The sequence below is a fragment of the Schistocerca serialis genome, chromosome 11 (assembly GCF_023864345.2).
Source record: "Schistocerca serialis cubense isolate TAMUIC-IGC-003099 chromosome 11, iqSchSeri2.2, whole genome shotgun sequence".
NCBI classification, from domain to species: domain Eukaryota; kingdom Metazoa; phylum Arthropoda; class Insecta; order Orthoptera; family Acrididae; genus Schistocerca; species Schistocerca serialis.
Window position 1 is genome coordinate 131,975,574 of NC_064648.1, and position 24,857 is coordinate 132,000,430.

At 41.1% G+C, this 24,857-nt stretch overlaps 1 protein-coding gene across 12 annotated transcripts in view; it reads right to left on the reverse strand.

Annotated features, from left to right (window-relative positions):
• The window catches only part of LOC126426899 (zinc finger protein 664-like), a 290,556-nt gene that overhangs the window by 25,254 nt on the left and 240,445 nt on the right, over window positions 1–24,857 (reverse strand). For 5 of the 12 annotated variants that reach the window (XM_050088993.1, XM_050088986.1, XM_050088992.1 and 2 more), the window contains 3 exons: window positions 23,813–23,893; window positions 6,729–6,803; window positions 6,573–6,647 (listed from right to left, as the gene is read on the reverse strand). The exons of 5 other annotated variants lie outside the window; for them this stretch is intronic. In XM_050088993.1, the coding sequence (XP_049944950.1) occupies window positions 6,573–6,647; window positions 6,729–6,803; window positions 23,813–23,893 (231 nt within the window). The remainder of the gene's footprint in view (window positions 1–6,572; window positions 6,648–6,728; window positions 6,804–23,812; window positions 23,894–24,857) is intronic. 2 more of the 12 variants (XM_050088988.1, XM_050088995.1) reach the window with 1 other exon arrangement.

Sequence of the window (24,857 nt, forward strand, 5' to 3'; positions counted from 1 at the left end):
TTGACGAGGGCTGTTTGGTTGAATCTGGGAGTGGGGCTGAAGGTGAGGCCGAATCCTTACCCAATCTATGCTCGAGTGTATACCTGTCCTTTTTCCCCCCTAAGGTAAGTCTTTCCGCTCCCGGGATTGGAATGACTCCTTACCCTCTCCCTTAAAACCCACATCCTTTTGTCTTTCCCTCTCCTTCCCTCTTTCCTGACGAAGCAACCATTGGTTGCGAAAGCTAGAATTTTGTGTGTATGTATGTGTCTGTTTGTGTTTCTATCGACCTGCCAGCGCTTTCGTATGGTAAGTCACATCATCTTTGTTTTTAAATATATTTGTATATGTTGTATTATATTTCAGGTTAAAATGTATAAAAAGTAATTACTTTATTACAATCAATATGTATTAACTCTGTATGTACAGTTAGAATTACTCTTCTTTTAGAAACATATGAAATTACGAAATACCTGGCATACTTAAAATTCATATTATTAACTGCACAATCTGACGATATTTATTAAATTTATTTCTGGACTCATTTAAAAATAATGATATAAGTTGCTGAAGATTCTTCTTTTGTCAAGAAAGTTTGTAAACGCTATTTGTTTTGTAAACTCTTTGGAATATTGTTAGTACTGCAGGAGTAGTAGTAGTAGTAGTAGTAGTGGGCATGGCTCTGATGAAATCAAACTTGTTTTTATGTTTGACAATAACAATGTAAATTTCTGTTTTAAAGAAGAGATTGTAAAGATAATGTGACACAGAAAAATGGGATAAAATAAAAAAGTCATAGGAACAGAAATAATGCAGCAGACTTATTTAACTCTTATTAAGTCATCTGGAAGCCAACAAGTCAAAAATTTCAGCCTCAATAATCTACCCCTAGACATCACGAACTGCAGCCAACAACGAGAAAATGAAAATAAGTAAAAAAGTTATTTGTACATCTTACTCCTCTCGAAGCTTAAGAAATGAATCAACATTGATGAGAATGAAAATCTACTGGTGATGTATGTGAGGGTAAGATTACAATGTGCAACAGCACGGGATGGCGAACGGAGATGCGACATTATAGGACAAGATTTAGAAGTTCTCATTTAGAAGTTCTTAGGCGACGGTGTATAAGGCCATTAATAACGTTGAAGTTACTGTGAGTAATCACAGTAATAAGGTGGGTGCACAAATGATAAGGCAAAGTCCGTCCACGTTCTGCGGGTGTGGTGTGAACTTTACAAACAATGATGCAGATTCTTTTGGTAACGGTTAGATCACTGCTGTAGTCCTGGTGATACAGTGAAAGCTGTTACAGGTCTGGTGAGCTTTAATAGCAACAATGTGATTGCTTCTCGCACATTTCAAGTGAATGAGGAGTACAACCTGGAGGTCAGACTCCACATTTGATACGTGGCACCAGTCCCTCGCTCCACCTGATGTCTGTCACTCCTACAGTGGGCCGGAGCTGTTACGAGCTGTCCATCTCACCTTCCTCACACACGTCATGTTGGCACTCTCTGACGTGCCAGTGGCCCTGGTCGCAGGTATGTGAGTGAAAAATAGTGCCAGCTCATCCAGTCAGTAGTTTTATTCCTGATGACAACGGTGGAACTAGCCATCGACAGCTCGAGAGTTTTATCCGAACTGACACGGCTCGAGAATGAAGACGATTTGAAGATTTTATTCAGTCACGCCTCTGTGAAAGACTCCGAGGACACACATGGAGGATTGTCCAATATCGGTAGTCCAACAAGCTATGGCACATAAATGGGTGAATAAAACCATAAATTACAGGGTGCATAGAATAGACTTCGATTCATATTATTTTCTGAGTGACGTTTCAGCGAGCTGTAAGGTAGGGCTCAAAAGTCAGCCAACCACAGTTGTGGCTCACAGTCTCAAGTGTTGCCTGCTATCCTGGTACAAACCTTTTCAGGTGATGTGGACGCAACTGCAGGGTTCAGAAGATGAACAGGTGCGGCTGGTAGCAAGGGAGGGAAGGGAGACACGGAAATGCCAATACACAGTGATTTTCGCGTTGCCTCACTATAACAATATTATTATAGAAATAAGGTTGAAGTATGTCTGCTGCTGAAATTAGTCTTGTGTAAAGTTTTAGTTTCAGCACAGAAATATTGAAAAGAAAAATATCAGATTCACAGTGTTCTTTACACGATCACAAATAAATCATTTGATTAATAAACTGTTATGATAAGGATAGTTGTTACTGTACAGCAGAGATACTGAGTTGCAGATAGGTACAACAAAAATCTGTCACAAAATAAGCTTTTGGCCCAAGGCCTTTGTCAAAAATAGATGACTGACACACACACACACACACACACACACACACACACACACACACACACACACAGACTACAGTCTCTGCCAACTGAATTCAGAGACTGTGGTCAGCCGCGCACGCGTTTGTTGACACACACCATACTACTTCAATTTTCACTAACTTTCTTTTAAAGATTACAGTGTTGAACTTTGTACATTAAGCACATGTTGTGCTTATTATCAAAATGATAGAAACAGATTGCCTCCACAGAACTATATTATTCAGGTAATTCAGTTTGTTGTCCTGGTTGCAATGAGCTAATTAGTTTCATCAGAAATCATGGCGATCAAAAATTATTACAATTATAAAATTTCATATGTCTAGTAATGGGAAGAATCTTATGAACTAATAGGTAAATTCGGAAGGAAAGACCACTTCCAAATGAAACTGCTATTTTTCTTCTTTTCAGTAAAGTATTTACACTGACATAAATTCAATTAGTTTACAAGACATTGTTAATTAAAGATTTTACCTGGTCCAAATTTTCAGTGCCTATTATAGCCAAACAACAGTAAATTTCCCAGATCTGTTGATATACTGTTGATCACTTGATTTTTCTGAATTTATCGGTGACAGCCATGTTAATGAGGAAGGGTCCTTAATTACAAACTACTAAATTTACAATTAGTGAATTTTAAATCACACACACACACACACACACACACACACACACACACACACAAATCAATAGCAAATAAAAGATGAACTTTTTGACATATTAAATTTGTGAACAGTTATAAATTAAAGAAGTTCAGTGACATTCTGGAGCGAGTCTTCATAAGGCCAAAGTCTGCGCCATTTTCAGTGAGTCTGTGCTCTAGCACATTCTTCATTCCACACGTAAGTCTTCATTTGATACAGACTCAGGTTAGCTAGTCTGTATTTTAGACCAGCCTTGGGAAACATTTGTGTTGCCTCTTCTTTTGTTTAATTGGTTGGTTGGTTGTTTAGGGAAGGAGACCAGACAGCGTGGTCATCGGTCTCATCAGATTAGGGAAGGAAGTCGGCCGTGCCCTTTCAGAGGAACCATCCCGGCATTTGCCTGGAATGATTTAGGGAAATCACGGAAAACCTAAATCAGGATGGCTGGACGCGGGATTGAACCGTCGTCCTCCCGAATGCGTGTCCAGTGTCTAACCTCTGCACCACCTCGCTCAGTGTTTGTTTAATTCATGCTGAGAAAACATATTTTGTAATTACAAGCAATAGACATCAAAATGTGTGTTTTGGGTCATTTGAACAATATTTGTGACTACAGTAACAGTCCTGTGACTTTTTCTACTGTACTCTCAAACATGCACACCTTCGTATATAAAGTTCGCCAACCACAAACAACACTGAAACTTCCTGGCAGATTAAAACTGAGTGCCGGACAGAGACTCAAACTCAGGACCTTTGCCTTTCGCGGGCAAGTGCTCTACCATCTGAGCTGCCCAAGCACAACTCATGACCCATCCTCACAGCTCTACTTCTGCCAGTACCTCGTCTCCTATCTTCCTAACTTCACAGAAGCCCTTCTGCAAAACTTGCAGAACTAGCACTCCTGGAAGAAAAGATAATAAAATTTGAGTCTCGGTCCGGACCACAGTTTTAATCTGCCAGGAAGTTTCATATCCGCCCACACTCCACTGCAGAGTGAAATTTCATTCTGCAAACATCCCCCAGGCTGTGGCTAAGCCATGTCTCCACAATATCCTTTCTTCCATGAGAGCTAGTTCTGCAACTTTCGCAGGAGAGCTTCTGTGAAGTTTGGAAGGTAGGACTGGCAGAAGCAGAGGTGTGAGGGCGGGTTGTGAGTTGTGCTTGGGCTGCTCAGATTGTAGAGCACTTGCCCGCAAAAGACAAAGGTCCCGAGTTCAAGTCTCGGCCTGGCACACAATTTTAATCTGCTAGGAAGTTTCCTATCAGTGCACACTCTGCTGCATGGTGAAAATTTCATTCCACAAATAACACTGTCTTGTACGTTTCCATTGTTGCTTTACAACTGTGAGCCCATTCCTATACCTTCATTACTGCTTCAGCTAACCCAGTGCTACATTGTGAGCAGCAGTAATATAAAATAAATGGCATGCTAGGAGAGAAAAAATGTATGATCTGTGCAAGAAAATGACACTGATTCCGAGCAACAGGTACAACCCCACAATGAGGCAGTTGTGTACGAGATAATTAGCAATCTAATAAGCGGGTGGCTGTGATCTGATTAACTCCACTATTTAAAGGTTCAAGTGTGGCATTACTGTGAGGTAAGATTCATAAATGGCATCAAAATGGTACAATGAAAGTTTATTTCATTATTTTTAGTTAAACAGCACATATGTACATTTATTTCATCAACGTTTAATTTTACTATGATTACACCACGATTTTGCTTACTCATGTTTACCTTGGAAACATGAAGACAATTGATCTTTAAATGTGTACGAAATGCGTCTTGCACCCGCTCATGTTACGAAAATCGACATGCTTGCTTGAGGGTTAATGGCACGTGAAACATTTCTTTTGTCACTTCATCTGTACTGTGTGTTCTTTTGCTTTCTGACAGGACAAGAACAATTAAGCTCTGCATATGTCCATACTACCTACCTGTTTGCAGAAATTACAGACTGTAAGAAACTGATCATCATCGGAAGGATCTTTAAAAAAAAACAGCTTCTGGCTATTTGTTTTAACGATAAGTCCTACAAAGTCACTTTCAGATGGTGATCCAGCAAATCGGTGCAGGTACCGAGTAACAGGTGGGAATAGTTTATGTCACAACATCCACTCTGTGGGCCACTGAAAGCTTTCCCAGTCGACGACTTTGCGTTTTTTAGAAGTCCTTCATCCTTTAACAACCTCTGAACACTGGCTTCTGTGACTCCACATTTCTCTGACGACATACAAGTGTATGTTTCTGCTGAATGCCAAACAGGCAAGAATTTGAAATTTGCATCATAACGACACCTGCATCCCTTTGAAAAATTCTTTGTTGAATCTACATCTACACCCTGCAAACCACTGAACTGCAGGGCACAGGATATGCCCCATTGTATCAGTTATTACGGTTTCTTCCTGTTCCATTCACATACAGAGCGAGAGAAGAATGATTATTTGAATGTTTCCGTGCAGTAGTAATTATTTTAATCTTAGTCTCACGATCCCGATGTGAGCGAGTGGGAGTGTAGTATATTCCTAGAATCAACATTTAAAACCGGTTCTTGAAACTTTGTTAACATGCCTGTCTTCAAGAAACTGCCAGTTCAATTCCTTTAGTATATCTGTAACACTCACCCACGGATTAAACAGACCTGTGACCATTTGTGCTCCTCTCCTCTGAACACGATCAATAACCCCTGTTAGTCCTATTTGGTACGAGTCCCACGGAATTGAGTAATATTCTAGGATGGGTCGCAGGAGTGATTTGTAAGCAATGTCCTTTCGAAACAGATTGCACCTCTTCAGTATTCTACTAAGAAACTAACATCTTTAGCCCTATGTCATTATTCCCTTTCATATCCGTACAGAGTGTTACACACAGGTGTTTGGAAGATATGGCCGATTTCAAGGGTGACTCAGTGATATTATAACCATAGGATACTATGTTTTTTTTTCGTTTTGTGAAGTGCAAAATTTTACATTTCTGAACATTTAAAGCAAGTTGCCAATCTTTGCACCATTTTGAAATCATATCAAGATCTGGCAATATTTATGCACCTTCTTTAAGACAGTACTCCACTACAGATAACTGCATCTTCTGAAAGAAGTCTGATGTTACTATTGTCTGCACGGCCATTAATGTACAACATTGTGAGTTGTTTTACACTTCGATCCTTTACACACTTTACTACGCAGTTGAGAAGTGGGATCTGCAAAGTCAAACACATCTGAGGAATAAAATTTGCCACAAGAAACACTTCCTGGTATCGTAAAAAAAAAAAAAAAAAATGCTCAAAGCACAGACATACGTTCATGGTTAATGCGGCAGGTGTGGCAAAGACTAGAGCTACAGCTTAATGAAAGCTTTAGGTTCTATTCGGTAGAAAAAGACTCCTGATCATATGTCGCAAATGCAAGACGTCACCCTACTTCTGAGCACTAAATCTTGGGAAACGACCTCATCTTGGATTCTGGGATATATGGTCAACAATACTACTACTACTACTACTACTACTACTACTACTACAACTACAACTACTACTAATAATAACAATAATAATAATAATAATAATAAAGGAAATACTCAGAAACACTACAATCCCAGCTACCCTACCTTCAATATGCGCCATTCAGATGGCTGTGTTTTGACGTGAATCCCATCTTCCTCTACAACTGCGTTCTCAGGCTCCTGTAACAGAAACCACACATTAATGGATTGACCAAAGAGAGGCAATGCGCCCACATACCTCTCAACAGTGTGGAGACCAACCTGAGCTTCATTACAGTCATCATTCTTCACATCATCTTCAACCCATTCCTGTTTGACAGCCACAAACTCAAACATCTGCAACACAAATAAATTGTTACTTGTTTATCAATATAATAGAGGGAAACATTCCACGCGGGAAAAATATATTTAAAAACAAAGATGATGTGACTTACCATACGAAAGCGCTGGCAGGTCGATAGAAACACAGACAGACACATACATACACACAAAATTCAAGTTTTTGCAACAAACTGTTGCCTCATCAGGAAAGAGGGAAGGAGAGGGAAAGACGAAAGGAAGTGGGTTTTAAGGGAGAGGGTCAGGAGTCATTCCAATCCTTAGGGGGAAAAAAGGACAGGTATACACTCGCGCGCGCACGCGCGTTCACGCGCGTTCACGCGCGCGCACGCGCGCGCACGCACGCGCACGCACGCACGCGCACGCACACACACACACACACACACACACACACACACACACACACACACACACATCCATCCACACATATACAGACACAAGCAGACATATTTAATGTCTGCTTGTGTCTGTATATGTGTGGATGGATATGTGTGTGCGCGCGCGCGCGCGCGAGTGTACACCCGTCCTTTTTTCCCCCTATATCCACACATATACAGACACAAGCAGACATATTTAATGTCTGCTTGTGTCTGTATATGTGTGGATGGATATGTGTGTGTGTGTGTGTGTGTGTGTGTGTGTGTGTGTGTGTGCGTGCGCGCGAGTGTATACCCGTCCTTTTTTCCCCCTAAGGTAAGTCTTTCCGCTCCCGGGATTGGAATGACTCCTTACCCTCTCCCTTAAAACCCACTTCCTTTCGTCTTTCCCTCTCCTTCCCTCTTTCCTGATGAGGCAACAGTTTGTTGCGAAAGCTTGAATTTTGTGTGTATGTATGTGTCTGTTTGTGTTTCTATCGACCTGCCAGCGCTTTCATATTGTAAGTCACATCATCTTTGTTTTTAAATATATTGTTACTTGTTTATTAATACATTTATTTTATGTGCAAGGTAGGGATCTCAACACCCTCTCTTACATTTAACTAGACACTCTTAGCAAGTCAACATTACAATATGTATAGTACAAGGGCAGTATACACTGGTAAGCCACTACCCACTGCAATGTTGGATGGCCATATGGTGGTGGTGACAGCACGCAGTGCGGTAACAAAAATAAGAGGGCGAGTCAAATGAAAATCTTAAATTTGTAATAACAAATCAAAATTTCGCGCCGTTGGTAAGCGTGCTACAAACAGCGTGCAGAATGGCCTGTAGGTGGCAGCATAGTGCAGATGCACACATACCTTTGCAGTATCAGTCGAAAGATGACCGCCCCACTTGCGGCTTGCACCAGGGTTTTTGCGTAGTGAAGGCGTGAAACCTGTTGAAATTCATCGACAAATGAAGGTTCAGTACGGTGATGCACGTTTGTCACAGCAGCAAGTCTACGAACAGAGTAGGAAGTTCGCAAATGGTGTGACTTCAGTGGAAGATGCTCCTCGTCCAGGTCAGCCACAACGAGTTGTGACTCCACAGAACATTGCAGTAGTTGAAGCCATAGTGAAGGAAAACCGCCGAGTGACACTGAATGACATTGCAGCATGTTTACAGAATAGTCATGGGTCAGCACGCCACACTGTGCACGATGTGCTCCAGTTTCACAAAGTGTCTGCAAGATGAGTGCCACGGCAGGTGACTCCTGAAATGAGAGAACGACGTGTTGATGCTTGTGAAGAACTACTTCGGCGCTTTGAACGAGAAGGTGATACCTTCCTTGCAAGAATCGTTACTAGGGACGAAACCTGGGTTCACTTACACTGACCGGAAACAAAGAGAGCGAGCAAGAAATGGCGCCATTCCTCATCACCAAGTGATTTCCATATGTTTGGATCACTAAAAGACACAATGGGAGGAAAGAAGTTCCGTTCTGATGAAGAGGTACGCCACGCGGTGCACAAGGGGTTGCATGGACTACCAAAAAAATTTTTTTCTAAAGGAATTTATGCACTTTGTAAGCGCTGGAGGACTTGCATTGCATGTGGGGGAGATTATATTGAAAAGTGATACAGCTTTGTACCACTTCTGCACAATAAATAATATTTTAAAAAATATGTAAGGTTTTCATTTGACTCACCCTCGTATGTAAGTGAACTAGACATGGGTGGGGGATCACCCTAGTTAAGATATGGGCGGAAAATGGGGAAATCCATTGAGATAAGCGGTTTTGACAAAGGGCAGCTTATTATTACCCGGAGCCAGTGAACGAGTATCTCAAAAAAGGCAAAGGTGGTCGAATGTTCATGTGCTACTGTCGTGAGCATCTACAGAAAGAGGTAGGACAGTGAAACTACTACTAGATGCTAAACGGTTAATCGTCCGCCACTCTTCGCAGGGTTCGGAGGCTTGTTTGCTCTGTAAAGTAGGATGGGTGGTGATCTGTGGCATCTCTGCTGAGATAGTGCATTGCTGGTGCACACACAAGTGTTTCAGGGCACAAGGTTCATCATACATTGTTGAAAATGAAACTCCACAGCAGACCACCTCTACATGTTCACATGTTGATCCAACGACATCTTCAATTATGATTGCAGTGGGCACGGGAGCATCAGGATTCGACTGTCAATCAATGGAAACGTGTCGGCTCTTCGGGTGAATCACAGTTTTGCTACACCTGGTTGATAATCGTCTCCACAGATGCCGTCACTGAGGTGAATGGCGGATTGACACATGCAGTGTGCCATGGATGCAGGCTGATAGGAGGAGTATTGTGCTATGGAAAACATTCTCCTGCACTTCCATGGAACCTGCGGTAGCAATTGAAGACATGCTGACAGCTGCAAACCACATGCATCCCTTCGTGGTTTATGTCATCCTCGGTGGCAATGTCATCTTTCAGCAATATAATTGCAAGAACTGTCCTACCGTGGTTTGAGAAGTATTATAGTGAACAGACGAAGTCTCAGTGATCAAATTCGCCTGATGCAAATCCTATGAAACCCATCTGGGTCACTATCGTGCGCCATCACCGTACACGCAAATAGCGTCTCAACCTATTCCCAATGTTATTCAATCTGTATCCTGACCAACAGTAAAGGAAACCAAGGAGAAATTTAGGAAGAAAATTAAATTTCAGGGAAAAGAAAAACCTCCACTTCGACAGCTGCCACCTGTTCCATACCGAGAAATCCCTTCGATACAGCCTGGCCACCAGTTGTTGTCGCATCTGCAGTGACGAGCGGTCCCTCTCGAAATATACTGATGGTCTCAACGATCCGGCTACAGAGGAAAATTCCCCTTGTAACTCAGCACCACCAAAGGCTGGAGCAACTGAAGTACATTCTCCACCAGGGTTTCGACTATCTCTTGCTCTGCCCTGAAATGAGAAATGTCCTGCCACTATCCTTCCCACCCCTCCCACAGTAGTATTCCGCCGTCTACTGAAACTACACAATACACTTGTCCATTCCTACACAACCCCTGCTCCCATCCCCTTACCTCATGGCTCATATCCCTGTAATAGACCTAGATGCAAGACCTGTCCTATAAAATATCCTACCACCACATACTCCAGTCCAGTCGCAAACATCACCTACCCCATCAAAGGCAGGCCTACCTGTCAAAACAGTCATGTGGTCTAAAAGCTAAGTTGCAACCACTGTGTTGCATTCTATGTGGGCATGACAACCAACAAGCTGTCTGTCCACACGAATGACCGCTGACAAACAGTGGCCAAAAACAAGTGGACCAACCTGTTGCTGATCACACTGTCAAACATGACATCCTTCATTTCAATGACTGCTTCACAGTCCGTGCCATATGGATCCTTCCCACCAACATCAGCTTTTCTGAATTAAGCAGATAGGAGCTCTCTTTGCAATATATCCTACATTCCAGTAATCCACCTGGCCTCAACCTTCGTTAGGCCGGTATTACACTATCAAATTTCTTTGTCAAAGATGTGATCAAATATTCCGTCAAATATATTTGACAAAGACCTCTGACGTAGTGCTAGAAAGGGTATTACACTGTCACCATATTTTTCGTCAAAGTTCAAGATGGCTGACAAGAACAACTTGTTATTAACCGCAGCTGTTGCATGTACCACAATTGCACTGTGTGCATATGCGGAAGAGAAGTGGGGGAAAAAAAGGACATACACCTGGGTGAAGCCGTGGGTTTTACGACGACACGATAAAAGCATTCAACAAAACTTGTTACGTGAGCTTTTAGTGGAGGACGTCAAGTCGTACATCAATTACTTATGGATGAGCATACTTTTCTGTATGTGCTCAATGAAGTGTATCCTCATATCACAAAGCACAATATTCACTTAAGAACTGCTACATCTTCAGAAGACAGGCTCACTGTAACATTCCGATTCCTTGCTATAGAAGAGGATTATGTTAGGTTAGGTCAGGTCAGGTCAGGTTTCCAATCTTCTTGATCTATTTTTGTATTCAGCGGGCCTCACGCTGTAAAGTGCCTCATCAGCTTCAGACATCTCTATTAATTTTGTAGTTGTCGACACACATAAATTGTATTTAACAGCAACGTTTATAAAAACACTACAGACGACAGAATGCTGCAGCGATGCTAGTGCTCCATGTGGTAAAATGTCACATCGCAGTGAACAGAAGAGAAGCGACTGATCAAATCTACAGCGAGGCCCTAGATTTGATCAAATATTGGACGACATTTGACAAAGTTCCCTATTACACCATCAAATATCTTTGACTAAAATATTGGACAAAGATATTTGACAAAGAAATTTGATAGTGTAATACCAGCCTTAGTCATGTCCTCACCCATTCAGCCCCTTCCCTGTTCTCATTCCAGCACTACACAGCCTTCATTCCACCAACGCACCCTGTCTTTTTAGATCTCTCATCCTTTCTCCTCCCCCCCCCCTCAACATCTTCCCTGCTTTCAGCACTTCACTGTCCCCCATACCTACCCCACTTTCCTTCACCCTCCCTGCCCCAGTCACCACCTTACCCCCTCCCACTTGCCAATCCTATCACGCACTGCTGTTGCTGCCAGAGACTGCAGTTTCATTCGTGTGTGTGTGTGTGTGTGTGTGTGTGTGTGTGTGTGTGTGTGTGTGTGTGTGTGTATTTTTGACAAAAGCCATGTTGGCCGAAAGCTTATATGTGACAGTCTTTTTGTTGTGCCTATCTGCGACTCAGCACCTCCGCTATATGGTGAGTAGCAACTTCACTTTACATAAAATATAAATATGACAAAATATAGTATACAGGGTGTTACAAAAAGGTACGGCCAAACTTTCAGGAAACATTCCTCACACACAAATAAAGAAAAGATGTTATGTGGACATGTGTCCGGAAACGCTTAATTTCCATGTTAGAGCTCGTTTTAGTTTTGTCAGTATGTACTGTAGTTCCTCGATTCACCGCCATGATTTCATACGGGATACTCTACCTGTGCTGCTATAACATGTGCCTTTACAAGTACAACACAACATGTGGTTCATGCACGATGGAGCTCCTTCACATTTGATTTCAGTCGAAGTGTTCGCACGCTTCTCAACAACAGATTCAGTGACCGATGGATTGGTAGAGGTGGACCAATTCCGTGGCCTCCACGCTCTCCTGACCTCAACCCTCTTGACTTTCATTTATGGGGGCATTTGAAAGCTCTTGTCTACGCAACCCCGGTACCAAATGTAGAGACTCTTCATGCTCGTACTGTGGATGGCTGTGATACAATACACCATTTCCCAGGCCTGCATCAGCGCATCAGGGATTCCATGCGACGGAGGGTGGATGCACGTATCCTCGCTAACGGAGGACATTTTGAACATTTCCTGTAACAAAGTGTTTGAAGTGAGGCTGGTACGTTCTGTTGTTGTGTGTTTCCATTCCATGATTAATGTGATTTGAAGAGAAGTAATAAAATGAGCTCTAACATGGAAAGTAAACATTTCCGAACACATGTCCACATAACATATTTTCTTTCTTTGTGTGTGAGGAATGTTTCCTGAAAGTTTGGCTGTACCTTTTTGTAACACCCTGTATACAAATGATATTTGTTTTCAAAATTTGATGATGGAGACTGAGCTTCACCAAAACTCATGATGTAAACTCCCCATAATTTACTGTCACTATGGCTTGACTACTATACTGAAGTCAAGTTGAAATAAAAATCAATATAAATCAATTCTTTCTGTTTATTTTATGTCTCCTTGGATTATCAAAATGAGGACAATCAATAAATCACATAAGTTTAGAATAAGTGTAATGTTAACTTTTTAGCCAGGTACCTTATGTCCGTGAAGGTCTGTGATTTTGATTAGGTGTAATGTTAACTTTTTAAGCAGATACCATATGTCAATAAAAGTTTGTATTTTGATTAATCATAGTAAGTTAAAAAATAAATTTTTCTCAAGGAATCTACTTACATATGGTACATTGAGTAACTAATGAAGAGGTACTAAATCAAATTAAGGAAATACGAATACAGAATGAGATTTTCACTCTGCAGCAGAGTGTGGGCTGATATGAAACTTCCTGGCAGATTAAAACTGTGTGCCGGACCGAGACTCAAACTCGGGACCTCTGCAGGGTTCGCAGGAGAGCTTCTGTAAAGTTTGGAAGGTAGAAGACCAGATACTGGCAAAAGTAAAGGTGTGAGGATGGGGCGTGAGTCGTGCTTGGGTAGCTCAGTTGGTAGAGCACTTGCCCGCGAAAGGCAAAGCTCCCGAGTTCAAGTCTCGGTCCGGCACAGTTTTAATCTGCCAGGAAGTTTCAAGGAAATATGAAGTTTATGGTACAATCTGATCAAAAGGGGTTGTTAACAGGGCAGACACATGCAGAAACATAAATAAATAGAGGAAAGTTTGTTAGTGTGTGTGGGCGGGGGAGGGGGGGCAGCAAAAATTGTTGCGGGAGACCAGGAGGCAATTACAGTAAGCATAGGTCAAGTGGTTGTGGGTTGCAGTAGTTATGTAGAGATGAGGACTCTTTTACAGGACAGACAAGTGTGCGAAGCTGCATCCAACCAGTCTTTGGACTGAAGACCACAACAACCGCTACACACACAAACAAAGCTGTTTCACAGAGAAAGACTGCCTTGTAGTTCCTTCTCTAGATTGTTGCACAGATGACAAAATTGTAGATATCGAAATAGATGACAGAGGGATAGAGAAACAATTAAAATCACTCAAGAGACGAAAGGCCGCTGGACCTGATGGGATACCAGTTTGATTTTACACAGAGTACGTGGAGGAACTTGGCCGCCTTCTTGCAGCGGTGTACTGTAGGTCCCTAGAAGAGCGTAGCGTTCCAAAGGATTGGAAAAGGGCACAGGTCATCCCCGCTTTCAAGAAGGGACGTTGAACAGATGTACAGAACTATAGACCTATATCTCTAACGTCTATCAGTTTTAGAATTTTGGAATACGTATTATGTTCGAGTATAATGACTATTCTGGAGACTAGAAATCTACTCTGTAGGAATCAGCATGGGTTCCGAAAAAGACAATCGTGTGAAACCCAGCTCGCGCTATTCGTCCACGAGACTCAGAGGACCATAGACACGGGTCCCCAGGTAGATGGCGTGTTTCTTGACTTCCGCAAGGCGTTCGATACAGTTCCCCACAGTCGTTTAATGAACAAAGTAAGAGCACATGGACTATCAGACCAATTGCGTGATTGGATTGAAGAGTTCCTAGATAACAGAATGCAGCATGTCATTGTCAATGGAGAGAAGTCTTCCGAAGTAAGAGTGATTTCAGGTGTGCCGCAGGTGAGTGTTGTAGTACCGTTGCTATTCACAATATACATAAATGACCTTGTGGATGAGATTCACTGAGGCTTTTTGCGGATGACGCTGTGGTATATCGAGAGGTTGTAACAATGGAAAATTGTACTGAAATGCAGGAGGATCTGCAGCGAATTGATGCATGGTGCAGGGAATGGCAACTGAATCTCAATATAGACAAGTGTAATGTGCTGCGAATACACAGAAAGAAAGATCCTTTATCATTTAGCTACAATATATCAGGTCAGCGACTGGAAGCAGTTAATTCCATAAATTGTCTGGGAGTACACATTAGGAGTGATTTAAAATGGAATGATCATATAAAGTTGATCGTCGGTAAACCAGATGCCAGACAGATTCATTGGAAGAATCCTAAGGAAATGCAATCCGAAAACTAAGGAAGTAGGTTACAGTACGCTTGTTCGCCCACTGCTTGAATACTGCTCAGCAGTGTGGGATCCGTACCAGATAGGATTGATAGAAGAGATAGAGATCAAACGGAGAGCAGCGCGCTTCGTTACAGGATCATTTAGTAATCGCGAAAGCGTTACGAAGATGACAGATAAACTCCAGTGGAAGACTCTGCAGGAGAGACTCTCAGTAGCTCGGTTCGGGCTTTTGTTGAAGTCTCGAGAACATACCTTCACCGAGGAGTCTAGCAGTATATTGCTCCCTCCTACGTATATCTCGCGAAGAGACCTTGAGGATACAATTAGAGAGATTAGAGCCCACACAGTGGCATACCGACAATCCTTCTTTCCACGAACAATACGAGACTGGAATAGAAGGGAGAACCGATAGAGGTACTCAAGGTACCCTCCGCCACACACCGTCAGGTGGCTTGCAGAGTATGGATGTGGATGTAGATGTAGAAAATATGGTGCAGTAAGCAGTCAGAATGTGGTGTGGGTACAGAAAAGGAAAGTAACAATCAATTACAGGATAAATGAAGTGGTACATTTATTAGGATATGGTCACATGTTACAACATGTGTTTAATATGGGCTCTCAACTCTGTAACATGCTGCATCCGTTAACATGGCACAGTCTACAGCTGCCCACAGCATATCCAATGGAATCAGACTGATATGTCATTGTATGCTGTCCTTCAAATCGGGAAGAGTCGAGATATATCCCTGACAGACACAATCTTCCAGATATCCCCACAACCAGAAGTCACACAGATTTAGATCTGGGAAGCTACACATCTTGAAACAGCCCAGAGATGATGCAGTTGTTACTGAAGGTCTCCAAATCAAATCTCTCACCTGCAGAGCAACATCATGTGTCACCCATCTTGCATGAAGATGTGGCCACACTTGTTGTTGTTGTTGTTGTTGTTGTTGTTGTGGTCTTCAGTCCTGATGCAGCTCTCCATGCTACTCTATCCTGTGCAAGCTTCTTCATCTCCCAGTACATCCTTCTGAATCTGCTTAGTGTATTCATCTCTTGGTCTCCCTCTACGATTTTTACCCTCCACGCTGCCCTCCAATACTAAATTGGTGATGCCCTGATGCCTCAGAACATGTCCTACCAACCGATCCCGTCTTCTGGTCAAGTTGTGCCACAAACTTCTCTTCTCCCCAATCCTGTTTTCAATACTTCCTCATTAATTATGTGATCTACCCATCTTATCTTCAGCATTCTTCTGTAGCACCACATTTCGAATGCTTCTATTCTCTTCTTGTCCAAACTATTTATCGTCCATGTTTCACTTCCATACATGGCTACACTCCATACAAATACTTTCAGAAATGATTTCCTGACACTTAAATCTATACTCGATGTTAACAAATTTCTCTTCTCCAGAAATCCTTTCCTTGCCATTGCCAGTCTACATTTTATATCCTCTCTACTTCGACCATCATCAGTTATTTTGCTCCCCAAATAGCGAAATTCCTTTACTATTTTAAGTGTCTCTTTTCCTAATTTAATTCCCTCAGCATCACCCAACTTAATTCGACTACATTCCATTATCGTCGTTTTGCTTTTGTTGATGTTCATCTTGTATCCTCCTTTCAAGACACTGTCCATTCCATTCAACTGCTCTTCCAAGTCCATTGCTGTCTCTGACAGAATTACAATGTCATCGGCGAACCTCAAAGTTTTCATTTCTTCTCCATGAATTTTAATACCCACTCCGAATTTTTCTTTTGTTTCCTTTACTGCTTGCTCAATATACAGATTGAACAACATCGGGGAGATGCTACAACCCTGTCTTACTCCCTTCCCAACCACTGCTTCCCTTTCATGTCCCTCAACTCTTATAACTGCCATCTGGTTTCTGTACAAATTGTAAATAGCCTTTCGCTCCCTGTATTTTACCCCTGCCACCCTCAGAATTTGAAAGAGAGTATTCCAGTCAACATTGTCAAAAGCTTTCTCAAAGTCTACAAATGCTAAAAATGTAGGTTTGCCTTTCCTTAATCTTTCTTCTAAGATAAGTCGTAAGGTCAGTATTGCCTCACGTGTTTCAGTGTTTCTACGGAATCCAAACTGATCTTCCCCAAGGTTGGCTTCTACTAGTTTTTCCATTCATCTGTAAAGAATTCGTGTTAGTATTCTGCAGCTGTGACTTATTAAACTGATAGTTCGGTAATTTTCACATCTGTCAACACCTGCTTTCTTTGGGATTGGAATTATTATATTCTTCTTGAAGTCTGAGGGTATTTCGCCTGTTTCATACATCTTGCTCACCAGATGGTAGAGTTTTGTCAGGACTGGCTCTCCCAAGGCCGTCAGTAGTTCCAATGGAATGTTGTCTACTCCGGGGACCTTGTTTCGACTCAGGTCTTTCAGTGCTCTGTCAAACTCTTCACGCAGTATCGTATCTCCCATTTCATCTTCATCTACATCCTCTTCCATTTCCATAATATTGTCCTCAAGCACATCGCCCTTGTATAGACCCTCTATATACTCCCTGCACCTTTCTGCTTTCCCTTCTTTGCTTAGAACTGGGTTTCCATCTGAGCTCTTGATATTCATACAAGTCGTTCTCTTATCTCCAAAGGTCTCTTTAATTTTCCTGTAGGCAGTATCTATCTTACCCCTAGTGAGATAAGCCTCCACATCCTTACATTTGTCCTCTAGCCATCCCTGCTTAGCCATTTTGCACTTCCTGTCGATCTCATTTTTGAGACGTTTGTATTCCTTTTTGCCTGCTTCATTTACTGCATTTTTATATTTTCTCCTTTCATCAATTAAATTCAATATTTCTTCTGTTACCCAAGGATTTCTACCAGCCCTCGTCTTTTTACCTACTTGATCCTCTCCTGCCTTCACTTCTTATATTCTTGCAAAGGTGGAATCAAGTGTTGCACATGTAGGTCCTTATAATGTGTAGTGTCACTGCACACGTAACAGGCCCGCAAGGCATTATCTCTTTAGAGAAAAATAGATCGAGAATGAAGGACCTTGTGGAATCACACTACACAGTCACATAAGAGTAGATCCCTAGATGTGACAACTCGGTCTATCCACAGCCCCGTGCTGAGTAAAACGTACCTTGTTCGTCCAAAGAATACTCCCTGGCCACATGTCATCCATTTCAAAGCGTGCCAAAAAACAAATGGCATAGTCAAGGTGTTGTAGCCTTTCTTGTTGCTTCACTCTGTGCACATTCTGAATCTTATAAGGATACTGGTATGAAATGTGCTGCAAAATATTTTCAATTGTTGGCCAGGGAAGAGAATTTATGTGACACAGCTCGAGCACTGCCTACAGAATTTGAGGCATGTGCGGCACGGTCGGCTATGGGCACTGCAACCTCATTAACAACTGCTTTCCTCTCCCTGCTGCACCACTGAATTCACCTGTTCCTTCAGATTTCTTGATCATATTCTTTAGCCCATTCATTGACACGGGGGCTCTTCACAGCTGTTTCTGTAGGCAATATTCCCACAATGCAGCACTGCTAATGCTGCCGTTCTGCAGTACATGAATTTTCTTCTCAATAGCCATTGTGTTTCATACAGAAAAGTTCAACCTTCTTAAAGCTTCACACAAACAGTCACTTCTCAAAACAAACAAACTTACGTCGCCAAGCGACAAACAGGATCCTGACATCAAAACAGGAAATATTTCACATTCTGACTGCTTACAGCACCATACTTTCTTCTGGTTGCAGAAAACAGAAGTATTATTTTGTCAGCATACTCCACTAGTGCACCGATTAATGAACATACCTACAATGTTTCAGTGTCCTGCAATGTATACAGCTTGCAAGCAGCATTCTTATCACCATCAGTTTAATGATAACACCTTGCTACATATAGAATGCAAGAAGCATCAGTCTTATTCACATTGCATAAAGCAAGATTTACATTAAATTCTTGATGAATATGAGGAATGATCTGACAAATGTGTGATAGCAGTGCAGAAGGAACAATGAGAAATGAAGCTGACTGGCAGAAGAAGACTGATAAACAATGGTGTAAGATTAGAAGATGAGGAAGGGGGAAGATAACAGAATGAGAGAGGAATGAGAAAAGTGTGTATAGTTTACAGTATGACAGGAACACTGGTGTCCTCTCTGACAGAAGGAAGATGGCTGGGATATGTGGAGAGACCAGCCATGCTGATGATAATCGATGTCAATAACACCTTTGAGGTGGTTTCTGCCTGAGCAAACACAGTTCTCCTCCTTTTTCAGATACTCATGTTTGCTGAAGTTTCACCAACTTATAGATTTATTTTACTTTGTGGAGAGTAAGGGGAAAAGCAACTGAATGATAATGTATACTATGCTGGGATTATGGTCATTATATACAGAATATTGTACAGAATACATATATACTTAACAGCACACTGTTCCATATGTAGCAACCTGTTGGGCGAAATATAGCCTCATCACATGTCATCAGCAGCTAACCAGGATTTCTCTACAGCAGCGTCTACATTACTTACACTGAATGAACATGTTAGCTCTAAAATGGAACTATTAGTGTTCCGGCTATTTTGTGATTTGGTAATGTTATAATATATTACTGCAATTATTTTATGTTACTTTCTGCTATCAATATTACTAAGTTAATGATCTTTTGACATTTGCTCGGTAGATTATTGTAGTTGTTCTTAAAAATGTTTCTTCTTATTGGATGTCAGAACATGAGCGAGGAGGGAGACAGCGTATATTGTTTACGTAATTCGTTTGCACTTAGTTTCTGTGGTTTCCATGTTGTCATGACTCTACAGAACTATGTTGCCAACACAAACTGTGTCACATATTCAATAGTTTCTCAAAATATCCAATTCTTATTTAAGAAAGAATTCTCACAACTTTTTATTTACTATGTAAGTTATTGAGTATACTCTTGCGATTAGTTCACCTAGAAATATTTTTAAGGGAATGTTCATGAATTACCACACATACAATCATTCTTGAAGTAAAATTTTCAATGAGTAAGACTTGTTTGTTTCTAAATTGATGTAGCTGATTTGAAAGCCCTCATTCTCCTCTTTTCATTTAATGTTTTACGTTTTTTAAAAGCCTTCATATTTCAAAAGTTATTTGTATTAACAAGTATCATGTTTCAGAATCTTCAAACTTTAAACTTTACTTCTTTCCCAAATTCAGTACCAGTTTCATAGCCCCAGTTTTTCTCATTGCAAAAAAGACTAATTTCACTAAAATAACTTGTTAGTTTGTTAATTATTCAAACTAGAAAATTTCAGTTTATTGATATTTTACTGCTTAACTTTGGGGATCATCGTCATGTTAATTTTGCTCTCCCACAAAATAGTACCTATACTTTGGCTATTTCCTAAGTCTACAACTATGTTTCTTAACATTTAAGAAGCACGTATTTTACTGTTTCGTGATTCCTGTAAGTGTATAAATATTCATGATGCACAAGGGCCTCAGTTAACAATTGTTTGGAAACAGTAATATAACATTACAATGTTGTTCAGTTCCTGCTCACTAACTGAAGTGATTACTTGCCATGTTTCCTCCATTATCAAAAGTTGTATTTCTTAGTCAGGTAGCACTGGATTGTTTAAATTGTAAAGCCCCTTGGCATATCAGACTGGTGAGAAGTATTATGTTGGTTCGTCACCAATGAATTGTGAGAATGTTTGTTAATTAGTGTAAACTGCTGATCTGTGTATCATATTGAGAGTCCTACATATACCAAAGCTAATCTTCAAAAGGAGAAATTGTGCCTCAATATGCATGATGAGACCAAACATCAGTTCATCCTGTGTTGTGTATTTTCTTTAACAAATGTCTATCAGTTGCACTAATAGGAGGATGGTCAAAGAAAATGAATGAAACAATGGAAAATCCAGGATGGAATAACGACAATGTTATGAAAAGGACGGATTAACGTCAATATTATGACAAGGATAGTTCCTACTCACCATATAGTGGATATGCTGATAGCAGATAGGCACAACAAAAAACTGTAGTTTTTTTGTTGTTTCTATCTGTGACTCAGCATCTCTGTTATATGGTGAGTAGCAACCATCCTTTTCACGAGCCTGTCATCATTCCATCCTGGATTTTCCACTGTTCGAAGAGGACGGACTACTGCTCATTATGCAGGGTGTCCCATTTATCTTGACCACCCTAAATAACTGTTTGTCCAGATGCAAATTACAAAATGTTTCAAGCAAATGTTCTTTAGCTGTCAGGGGGACACCAATCAGCATGATTGCCTTCGTTGTAGCTTTGTTCTTTACAAAGATATGAACAGCAGTACGAGTTTTTTGAATGGCACCCTGTATTTTTTATTTGGTAATTAATTTCCTCTCCTAGAAGACTTATTCAAAAACGCATCACAGTGTAATTCACTGGAACACAATGTTAATTAATAACATAACACACCACTGACACTGACGCTGACACTCCCAGCACTTAGTGCACGTACTTGGGGTAATGGAACACATCCACATCCTGACATTGACAGAGGACAAATGTAAACATAAGTAGAGCTCACACCCGTCATTCCATAAACCATTGTCAGTTGAAGAGTTGTGTGAGTAGAATGTACACCAATGAAGAGAAGGAAGAAATGCTACTCATCTATGGGGAATGTTAGCAGAACAGTAATTGTAACACTGTTTTCTTACGTACACGTACATTTACTACAGCAGTTTAATCCTTTTGAATACTGTTGTGCAGAGAAGGCATACAGTAAAGGCTGTCCTCCTTACAAACTGCATCGACAATGTTTCTTTTATTGTTGTTGTTGTTGTTGTTGAAGGTAGGCGAAATGCTACACAGGCAGTGGAACTCTACAGATAGTGATATCCTGTCAAGAACCCACCTTCCCGACAGATGTTTTCTTGTCTTGTTGTGATGCTTCAGGAAATGGGAAATTTCAACCTACAACAACGCAATCGTCGTAGCACTCGCACAGACGAAGCTCCCAAAGATACTGTTCTTGCTTCCATTTCGATGAATCCACATGTGAGCACACGACAGCTTGAACACATGAATGATTTCCATAATCATGTACAGTTCTGTCTGTGGGCACAGCAGCAAATCCTCGCCAACCCGAGCTTCTTCTCCAGTGTTCTATTTACCAACGAATGTTACTTCTCAAACAAAGCACAGGTAAATACAAGGCACATGCATTATTGGTCCAGCGACAATCCACGATGGCTCAGACAGGTGAGACATCAGCGTCAATGGAGAGTTAACATCTGGTGAGGGATGCTTGGTACTACAATTGTTGGCCCTTATTTCATCAACGGTAGTCTAAATGGCACAGTGTATGCCAACTTCCTGGACTAATTCTTCGTCCTCTTCTGGCTGAAGTGGCACTAAGAACCAAAATGCTTCTGTGGTATCAACACGATGGATGTCCAGCACATAATGCCTTGCGTGCATGTCGTGTTCTGAACCGAAGGTATCCTGCCAGATGGATCGGTCGAGGAGGAACAGTTACTTAGCCTGCTAGGTCCCCTGATTTAAATCCTGTGGACTTTTTTCTTTGGGGATGCAATAAAGACGTTGTCTATCGCGATATTCCAACAACTCCAGAGGACATGCAGGAACGTATCGTGCTTGCTTGTAATTCTCTTCAGCAGGCAACACTGGGAGCAGTAAATAATTCACTCATTCATTCATTCAACGAGTGCACCAGTGTATCGGTGTTGAGGGTCACCACTTTGAGCACCTTTGAATGTTCTACTCCTGGGAAACAGTACAGGAGAGTCAAAGTCAATTTTGTGCTATGTTTTTACTTGGTTTTCATTTGTTTTTTTGACAACTCCAGCAAGTGGATGAGTTTGTGATCCTGGGCTCAAAGTCAATGTTGTGTTATGTAATTAATAACGTTGTGTTTCAGTGAATGGTACACTGTGATACATTTTTGAATAAGTCTTTAGGAGAGGAAATGAATTACTGAATAAAAATACAGGGTACCATTTAGAAAAGTCATACTGCTGTTCATATCTTTGTAAAAAAAATGAAGCTATAACAAAGGCAATCGTGCTGATTAATGTCACCGTGACAGCTAAAGAACATTTGCTTGAAACATTTTGTAATTTGCATCTGGACAAACAGTTATTTAGGGTGGTCAAGATAAATGGGACATCCTGTATAGAGGAGATACAAGTCACAGAGAGGCACAAGATAGACTGCTACTCACTATACAGAGGTGGTACAGTGTCACGGAGAGGCACAAAATAAAGAGTTCTATTAGTCAGTATCTCCTCTATATAGTGAGTAGCAATCTATTGCTTCCACAATATTAAAGAAAATAAATTGTGAGACTTTCTATGAGCAGAACAGTGTCAGTAAGCTTTCAATGGTTTATAAAACATTCCACTGCTGCACCACACTGTTTTACGTGTACCAGTTGGGAATTTTACTATTTGTTTTGATTAAAAATAAAGTGAACCAAGTGGTGGTGATCTTCAGTGAAACACGTTCAGGTGAAATTGGAGAAAAAATTGTATTTGCTCAAGATAGAACCCTTCTCAAAAACCTATTTGTTTGATAGAAAAAGGAACAAAAAGTGAGAAGACAAACAGATAAAGATTTACTCTACACTAAAATGTATAGTGGTTTTGTATAAGACGCAGGTTACTGGAGATTTTTTCCACGGTCGTATGGCGGGAGAGGAGAAGGAGGTGTGGAAAGAGTTGGTACAGTCGAGATGCTGGATGTGTCCGATTTGGTATTGCAGTTGTGGAGAGCTGGTGAGTACCCAATATGTGAGGAGTGGTACTCAGGATACAAGTGACTAAAAAGTGGCGGATGTAAGCAGAGTGCGTGAAAATCACACTGGCTTCTTTCTTTCTCTTTCTTTGCCTCTAAGTAGTAACAGGAATGTGGCACTTACCGGAGTTTCTGTCACTTCCGAGACCGGTAATTTAGCAGCACACTTGCTGCGTACTTTCGCAGCTGTGAAGCATTTGGGTGCCTGCAAAAGACATAACTTGCTGTAATGAAACACAAAAAATGAAGATATCTCACTTTGAAAACTGCGATGTAAAACTAACTTCATCTCCAAATGAGTCACACAGTGGTAAAGTGCAGCAAAACTACTAACAAATACACTTCATGTCTTACACATACGCATGAATATCGTGCGAAGATTGTAAGCGTACTGAGACTTACTCGGTAAGTGAGATGCAGATTGGAGATAGACATAGAAGTAACTTTAGGTGTGCCTGAGGGAAGTGCGTTGGCATTCTTGCTGTTCATGTTCTATATTAATGACCTTGCAAACAATACTAATAGTAACCTCAGACTTTTCTCAGACGATGCACTAATCTATAATGAAGCAGGACCTAGTGTCTGAATAAAGCCGTACAAATATTCAGTCAGTCCTAAAAACATATCAAAGAGATGCAAATATTGTCAACTAGTTTCAATGTTCAGAAACGTAAAACTGTGCACTTCATAAACTGGAAAAAGCTAGTATCCTAAGACAACAATATTAATGAGTAACAATTGGAATCTGACAACTTATGTAAATACCTTGATGTACCAATTTCTGAGGATGTGAAAACAAATACACTATGTGATCAAAAGTATCCAGACACCCCAAAGATATACATTTTTCGTATTAGGTGCATTGTGCTGCCACCTACTGCCCGGTACTCCATATCAGCGACCTCAGTAGTCATTAGACATCGTGAGAGAGCAGAATGGGGCACTCCGTGAAACTTACGGACTTCGTATGTCGTCAGGTGATTGGGTGTCACTTGTGTCATACATCTGTACACGAGATTTCCACCCTCCTAAACACCCCTAGCCCCACTGTTTCCGACGTGATAGTGAAGTGGAAACATGAAGAGACATGTGCAGCACAAAAGCGTCCAGGCCGACCTCGTCTGTTGACTGACAGAGACTGCTGACAGTTGGAAGAGGGTCATAACATG